The 8,905-nt window shown below is 39.9% G+C and overlaps 1 protein-coding gene across 4 annotated transcripts in view; it reads right to left on the reverse strand.

The window, feature by feature from the left end:
* The window catches only part of EML4 (EMAP like 4), a 124,886-nt gene extending 116,741 nt beyond the window's left edge, over positions 1 to 8,145 (reverse strand). For all 4 annotated transcript variants that reach the window (XM_072937813.1, XM_072937812.1, XM_006211460.4 and 1 more), the window contains exon 1: positions 7,836 to 8,145. In XM_072937813.1, coding sequence (XP_072793914.1) covers positions 7,836 to 7,860 — 25 coding nt within the window. In that variant the 5' untranslated portion in view covers positions 7,861 to 8,145. The remainder of the gene's footprint in view (positions 1 to 7,835) is intronic.
* Positions 8,146 to 8,905: the final 760 nt, after the last annotated feature.

The raw sequence follows: 8,905 nt of genomic DNA on the forward strand, positions 1-8,905 counted from the left end.
AAAACTTCAGTGTATATTTCCTAAGAATAAAAATATTATCTTACATAACTATCCTAAGGTTATCAATTGTAGTAAATATAACATTGATTGCATGCTTTTATCTAACCTACCATCCATATTCCAATTTTGGCAAATGATTCAATAATATCATTTATAGCATTTTCCCCTCTGAAACAAGATCCATTCTAGGATCAAGTACTACAAGTAGTTGCCATGTCTCTTTAGTCTCCTTCATTTACACAGCCTTTGTCTTTGTAACATTAACATTAAAAAAAAAAAAGGGTACACTCTCCCCACCCTTAAAAAAAAAAATAGGATGTTCCCCATTTGGAGTCCAGTGTTTCTTCATGATTAGATTCAGGTTATGCATTCCTAGCTGGAGAACTACGTAAGTGATGTGTTCTTTGCAGGGCATCACATTCGGGGGCAGACAATGTCCACTCGTGCTATTTATTTTGATCATGTACTCAAGGTGCTGTCTGATTTCATCACTGTATAGAGTTACTACTTTTTTCCCCTTGCAACTAAGAAGCAATATATGGGGAGATATTTAAGACCATGCAAACATCCTGCTCCTCATCAAAATATCCCCCTAGACTTAGCATCTATCAGTGATTCCTGTCTGGATCAATCTTTATTATAATGGTTGAAAAATAATTGTATGAATTTTTTGGTTAGGTCGACTCAATTTCTGGCTACACTCCCAGATCCCTTATGTGTAAGCACTTGGTCTCCACTTTAGGAGCACTACAGTGCAACAGTTTGAGTGCAAGACTAGAATAATCAGATGCAGCTTCCAGAAAAAACAAGTGTACTTGAGCCATGTCTTAAAGACTAGACAGATTTTAAAAAGCTAATGAGTAGAGAACCAGTCAAGACAGAGACAACCTCATTAAGAAAGCCGGGGAAAAACCACATGGTGAATCCTTCTGCAAAGTAAATAATACACCCCAGGACTATTAGTTTTAGAAAACCACATTTCTTCATACTGAGTTTGCCTGAATTACATTGATTCTATAACTATAGAGTTTTGCTGCTATTGACATTAACTGTATTTTAATTACTATATTCAGATTCTAAAAACTTTCCAAAAACAGCACAATTCACTACAACTACCTGTGATTGTTATCTGCCTTTTCATGTCTATGTCAGCCTTCCCAATTAGTCTCTTAAAGACAGGAAATAGCCACTAAATGTGTATTTTTCATCTGATCGTGACCCCTTATAAGAAATCAATTTTATACTGCCATCTAAGGCAAACATATAAAACTGAAATTAAAAGTTTCTTGAAGCAATATCATATGAAGCACCAATTATTTTATAATCTTTTTTCTTCATTTCCTATTTTTAAAAATTTTTAAAAATAGTTTCTTATTGAAGTATAGTTGGTTTACAATGTTGTGTCAATGTCTAGTCTAAATCAAAATGTGTTATACATTCATATTCCTTTTCATATTCTTTTTCATTATAGGTTATTACAAGGTTTTTGGTATATGTATTTTTATTGAAGTATGGTCAGTTTACAATATTACAAGATATTGAATATAGTTCCCTATGCTATAAATAGAACCTTGTTGTTTATCTGGTTTTGTAAAGATTTCCCTTGTAGTTCCAATTGTACAAGATCTTATGGCAAAGTTCAGTAGGTATTCTGTGAGAATTGTTCCATATGTAGATGTATTTTTGCTGTATTCATTGGAGAGGGTAAGCTCCGTATTCTTCTACTCCACCCTCATGAAGCCCCTCTCCTCCTATTTTTAACATTTGTTTTGACCCCAAATAAACTGATTTCTAAATCCATAATAGGTCATACGTAAGACCTGCACTTGAAAAATACTACCCTAGAACCTGACACAGAGTTCTTTATCAGATTCCCAATAAAGTCTGGAAGAAAGTTTTCACTCATTTCAGGTGAAATAAGAACATAATGAATTATTCAATTTCTTTAAAGAATTCTATTCTGAGATTCTGTATGATAATTTTTTGGTCTCCAAGGTTGTTTGGTGGTTGTTGTTATTGTTGTTTTTAATGAACCAATGGTAAAAGTAAAGATTGTAAGTTGCCAATTACATACTGGTCTCCCAATAATTTTCCCCCAAATTTTACTGAATCATGAAATCTCCACTGCCCTGCTGTGAGATTTCAAAGACACATGAGAGTTTCAGCCTTCAACAGGTTTATAATTTTGCCGGGAAAATAAGACATAATAATTTTAAGACTTGGAATAATTACTTCTACTTTAGGAGAAGAGATATTCTGTGGTAAGTGCCCTAAGAACGCTCCTATGCTAAAAGTTCAAGGGTGAATACTTTGAGTTGGGAATGAAAGAGAACAAATAAGGGTGCTCAGAAAGGAAACAATATTTGCGTTAAGCCTTGAAGGGTACTTCAGGAGAGAATAGTCACAAGGATGAAAAAGTGCCAACCAACTATGGGGAATAAGAAATAGGTCATTTAGGCCAGAATATGTTAAGACAGTAGAAAGAGATAATGGAGGACTTTGAGAACAAAGCTAAAGTACTTGAATTTAGTCATGAAGACAATGAAGCGATCTGGAAGAGCACGGTCAAAGCACTGCTTTAGGAAGATTAATCTGAAGCCCTCCCCTCACCCAAAATAAATTATAGACAAGTGGAGATTCTTCAGGTTATGCAATCATCCAAACACAGAAAAGTAAGTATTTCAACTGTGGTGGTAGAAAAGCAAAGTGAGGAATGGGAAAAGGTGACAAGAATTGACAAGTCATAGAAGAAATTTTAATATGGTAGGCAAAAATGGAAAGGAATCAAACATAGTTTTAAGATTTCAAGGCTGGGTGATAACAGACTGGAAAATAAGGAAAAGAAACTGATTTAGAGAAAGAGGAGCTCAGTTTCAGGTATGTTAGATTTGATGTACAAGTTGGTTTTGAAGAGTCTGTAATGGGATAGGAAAAAGAACATTGGACTCCATCAGAAAAATCTGAGTTCAAGTGGAGAAAATGGTTAGGATCTAAGAAAAAAACCTGAACACATTATTATATCTATAGTATAATTTTAACTGTGTAAACAAGTAGGCATAGGAAAAGACTAAAAACAAGTACATCAACATGTTAACATCAGTTGCTTATAGATAAACTAGAAAAAAGGCAATTTGTTTTTTTCTTCTTTTGTATTGTGTTCTCATTGGATACAAACCTGACAAATTAGGCTTCCCACCCCACTCCCCACCAAAAAAAAAAGAAAAAAGAAAAAGAAAAGAAAAATCTGGATTCTAACAGTCTTTTTTAAAAACTGCAAACTCTCTGACCCTTAGTTTTCTCATCTATGAAAGGAGAATAATTTCTTCTCTCCCAAGGTTAGCATGCAGATTAAATGAGATAAAGCTTTTTGTAAACTATAAAGCAATATGCAAAGTGAAGGCATTATACTAGTCTGAGACAGCTAAAAACCAAAGGACAAAAGATCACACACAGACACAGAAATATAGTATAGATTTCGGATTTTCCACACTGAGGTAGTAGCTGATTAAGTAGATTATTTCCTTAGACTTTTTAAAAGTTCAGAATCAATCTATCTTAAAATCAAAATACTCTTCTCAAATTCCTTATGAACAAATTATTGAAGTTTTACATGTAATAGAAATAGACTCGTGCATAAAATTAACATACTACTTGTTCTACATGCCAAACTTAAACACAAAGCAGAAGAGATCCAAGTAATATCATTCCCTAATATTTGGACTGCTAAACAAATTATTTCACGGTTTTAAAAAGCCAGGATCTATAGAGATAAATTTAGCAATCTCCAAATGTCATCTCAAAAGTTACAGGCTTGATACATGGCACTGCATTCTAAACGGTGCTTCTCCTTTCAACTCCCATTTCTCTTGCTTTACTTAAGCTTCACTATCTCTAGATATGTATTTAAAACCAGATAGTAAGCTCCTGAAGGGCAAGAAGCATGTCACAAAACAGGTATTAATCCACGTACGTGTCAAGAAATACTCCAGCTTATTTATGTTATAAATACTGTAGTAATCATTTAAGAGTTACTACTCATGTCATACCATATATTAGTAAGCTTATCTTGAGCCCTTCAAGAGACAACCAGTAAGAAATTAAAAGTTAAGAAAAAAATTCTCCAAGTAATGTTATTACATGAGGAACATTTTATATGAATAAACATAAAAATGCTTTAGACCAGATTAATATTTAAAAATCATGCACTACATAGTTCCTTTAAGAACCCAAGCGTACAGCTGAGATGAGAAATGATAGTTCTATACTGTGATGTTAAAGATTGTTTTCTTAAAATATTTCATAAATTGAAGAATACTACTACTGCACTGAGAATGTTATGTTTCTTATACTAACTCTACAATTTCATTCATTACAGTTTTTCCTTAAAAAGAAGTTTTGGAGTTTTGTTTTGCTTTTAAACTTTGGAGCCGAAAAAGTTAAAACTGACATGGTTAACTGTACGCTTTCTTTAAAGCATAAACACTGACTAAACTTATAGGCTAATTCCAAGTCTTAAAACTAAAATCTTTATTATGAAAAAGATATGCTAAAAAAACTAAGCATGAGATGCACCTAACCCCTTTCTAATGAAAATCAACTAGAAAAGCTGTGTCAATGGTTTCTCACTTTTGTACGCAGATCTGAGATTTAAAATATATACTGCATATACATTTTCTATGTGTATGTATATGTATATACTGATCTGGAGGCAGGACATCAAGACAGATTGTTTAGGGTACCTTCCCCTCACTAAGTTAAAAAAAGTTTTGATCCTAAAATGCTGCCTTTTTAAATTACCAAAATTCAGAAACTAAAACATACTACACTTAAAGAAAATTCTAGAGTACAAGCACCTGCCAGCCAAATTGCCTGAAATTCATCAGCTGCAGAGATTAAAAGCATCCTTTACTTGTTTTCAGGTAAAACAAAAGTAATACAACAGGTATATAACTTCAATGTGGCATATGTAACAAAGCCAATCACCTAAAATTCCTCTCAATTTCAAAACCACTACACAGCTTTAGCTGCCATTAGACATCTTATAAAATGCACGTAATAGTGTTTTCCTTATCTAAACACTCAACAATCAAGGGTACAGTTTGAATTTCAAAAGTTTTTCACTTTACAAAATGATGCACCATAAGATCCCTTTAAATAATCAGCTTTTCTAGAATCATTCTATTTATAAAGCACTCAGCTTTTCTGCTTATAAAAATGTAATTTTCTCATTTTTTTTCCCAAGAACCCATCTAGTATATAAAAGAAGATACACATGTACACTTCCTTGAGAATAAACACTTTCAATACTTATGACCCCAGAAGAACTTCACGTTTTGAATTCTTGTTTGGTTAAAAAAAAAGTTTTTTTAACATCTCCTAGAATACAAGAGCTTGCCTTTACATTCACGGCTCTCTTGATAAAATAAAGATCAATGCAACTGTAAGCTCTAGACTAATGAACTGCAGGAGCAGAAACAAGCAATTTGGCAAGAGCGAGCAAAGCTCTGCTTAAAGACTACCAGTAAAATATACCAGCATTACCCTTCCCCCACCCCCAACCCTTTAAGGTTTCAATTAAGTTGGGGCCTAGTTTGACTCTTTCAAGGGGGACAGAAAGAGAAAGCACAGAGCTCCTGCTGAGAAGTATCTTCATCAAGAGCAGCTCCAGAAATATAGTCAGGAACCATTTCTTTCCCTCAGTGCTGACACAGGCTCTTTAGAGACAGGCATTTCCCCTTCTGATCAATATCACATTTTGAAAAAGAAGTCTCATCAAGATACCACCCAAGGATGGCATCAAAAGAATAAAAAAATTATCAAATGAAAAAAACAAATTCAACATCAGGGTCAGCTATAACGCTCTTTATGAAAAGTGGGAGCCCCAACTAAAATTCATCTTCATCTTTCAGCTTCTCCTGTCAGTTGCTTCATGAATTGGGTAAGAAGGGATAAAGTCATTTAACAAGGCACATCCACTGTTTCAAAATAAACCTAAATGCCCCCAATTAGTGAGAAAGACTCCCACAAAACGCTTACAGAAGATGAAGCTTTGATGAGCCTTCTCAAGTCCTCAGAATCATCAGGGAAGAAGTAAAAGCTGATTCTAATTTAAGTAGTGATCCTACCATTCTTACAGGCTGAGGAGTCAACAGTGCAGATATCTCAGTCCCCCAACACCCCTCAAGACACTCAGTTTTTTGCCCTAGTGTATGATTACCTCTTTGTAAACAAAGGACAAGTCTTTCAGTTCAGTCAGATTAGTGAATAAATCCAGGCACAAGGCTAAAAAAACAGTGAAAAGTTGATGCCTCTTTAAAAGGAGCCCAAGAATGAAACAACTTCACTATGTAAGGAATTATAAGACATCAAAGGTTAGATAATGGACAACAGGTGCCTTTGGGGAGGAAAGAGAAACACTCAGTTGCCTCCTATTTTAGGATTTCCACTCTCAAAGTCCTCAAGAGTGAGAGTGTGTGTGTGTGTGTTTTCTTCCCAAAGAAAGGGCCCAAATTATTGGTTTCATTATTTAATACCCATAATGGGTCCATTGCTCTTTGACTTACTTTTTTACTTTAGATTAGAAAAAACCCATCTAATCCCAGTATGTCTGAATAAAATATGGCCTATAGCCAGATCATGCACTGAGCCATGAACATAAACCAACTAGGAATTTATTATAAAGAAATGCAAAAGAAAGGTGTCTGAATACAAGCTACCTCCACATAAAATACTCAAAATACAAATCTAGCAGCAGGTATCACATAACTGCAGTATCAGCCAAAGCAGAAACTCTTTCTCTCACCGTTAACAGTTGAGCTCAATCTTTACAGTAACCAGATTCCAATGGCCTCTCAAAGAATAGTAATTCCAGACACAGATTACAGGGCACTGAGTACCAGCCTCGAGTTCTGATCCCCTTACCCAGTTACAAAATTTACTATCTTTGGGTGAAAGGGGACACTGAAAGCATACTTCTGCCTACTCACTCAATAACCTCTTCCCTTTCTCCATTCCACAAAGACAACATATTCCAAAAATGGAGAATCCTCTCTTTCCCGGACAGAGGCCCCCTTTTCTATGGATTCACTGGGCAGGATTACTTCTCCCCAGTATGCTTGCAGCGCCAGAAAATACTTCTGCTTTCACTCCTCTCTTAAAGAGGGTCCCCTAACACAGATGCACCTCTTCCTTTCCTGTATTAAGCAAATGATGCTTCAGTGCTTCTGGTTCTCTCCACTACTGCAAAACGTTCACAGAAGTGGAAGGAGTCAAGGGAAGTTGTCAGTTACGCTGACAGATACTTAAAAGAAGACTCCAAACGCACAGTGAAGACAGGAGGGGGGGTGCCCCCTTCCCGAAGAGGGAATGGGGGTCCCTACCCTAAAAGGGAGCCTCTGCGTGGGTAAGGGGTGTCCCTACCCTGAAAGAGAGCTCGGTATGTGGGAGGGGGGAGGAATGTTGTACCCAGAAGAGAGCTCAGGGCTTGAGAAAGGGGTATCCTAACCCTGAAGGTGCGGGGAGCCGTCAGAGTATGGGGAGGGGCGTACCAGATACAGGGGGCCTCTCTGAGAGAAGGGGTTCCCACTTTGGGGAAGAAGGGCCCCGCACTGAAGGGGACGCTGGGAGGGAAGGAGGGTCTTGCAGAGGAGGTCTGGCATGGGGGAGGGGTTCTGAGTCCTCCGGAGCCCGCTGAGGGGCGGCAGGCTCGAGGGGAACATGTGCACTGAAACTGCTGCCATCCCGAGGGGCAGGGTGGAGAGCAGGCCTGGGCCGCGTGTGCAGGGAACAAGATTCCCACCCTGCGCAGGAGACGGAGGACTCGCAGCCGTACTCACCGAGGCTGCCGGCGAAACCGTCCATCTTGCGGGGAAAGCGCCGGGCTCCGGGCTCAGCGGGGCGGGCACTTCATTCAGCGGACCGACTAGGGTGGCCGACGCTGAGCCTGACCCGCTCGCTGTTTAGGTCGCCCGGCTTCGGCTCCCACCTCCCGCCTCCGTCGTCCGTCCGTCCGCCCCGGGGCAGTCAGCCACGGCCGTCCGGGCCACTTCCCCGTCAGGTTGAGAGCCGCGCCGCTCCGCCGCCTGCCCGGCCTCCCTCCCAGACAGCAGCCGCGAGCGCCGCGCCACGCCCCGCCCCCGCGCCCGCGCGCAGCGGTAGCCCCGCCCCCGCGCACGCCGTCACGCTTCCGACTCCGCCTCCCACGTGATGATCCGGAGGCGGGGTTTTCCCTACTCTTCCCTCTCACCTTGCCTCCGCCTCGGATTCCGCCCCCTTCGCCAGGGCGGGAGGCTGCGCTTGCGCGGTGGGCCTGCTGAGGGCCTGGGACTTGAGTCCTGAAACTGATTCCGAAATGTGTGGGCATCAGGCGTTACTTTCGGCCTAGGATCCTCAGCAGAGTCTAGGGACTCTATCCTGCAGCCCCTGGGGAATCCGAGGAGGTGCATCGGAGCCCCCAGACAGGAGATGGTCACCCTTGTGTTTTAGAAGGACACTAAAGAGGCAACCAGTTTCAGGGAAGAATCCGTACTTCTGGGATATCCCTTTGCCCCAGTAGAGTGAGGGAGAAACGAGGGAAAGTCTTCTTGGCTAGCTCAAGGCCACCACTGCCACAGCCGCAGGGCCCAAGACAGACCAGAAGCAAGGAATGTTACTGCTGGATAGGATCTAAGAGTTGATCTTGCCTCCCCTTCAGGGGGCATACTGAGCCATAGAAAAGACAGACATGACCTGTTCAAAGTCATGGAACCTGGTAGAAGCAGAGCTAGAACCCAGACTTCCTTACTCGCCTTGGGGTTATTTCCACCAGGGATGTGTATTGACCCCTTACAGGGCAGATCATATTATTAGGTAGTTTAGATAGACATGAACACTGGGCAGGGGGAGAGGACAGGGAAAGGAACAATTC

Source organism: Vicugna pacos, chromosome 15, assembly GCF_048564905.1.
Source record: "Vicugna pacos chromosome 15, VicPac4, whole genome shotgun sequence".
Taxonomy (NCBI): domain Eukaryota; kingdom Metazoa; phylum Chordata; class Mammalia; order Artiodactyla; family Camelidae; genus Vicugna; species Vicugna pacos.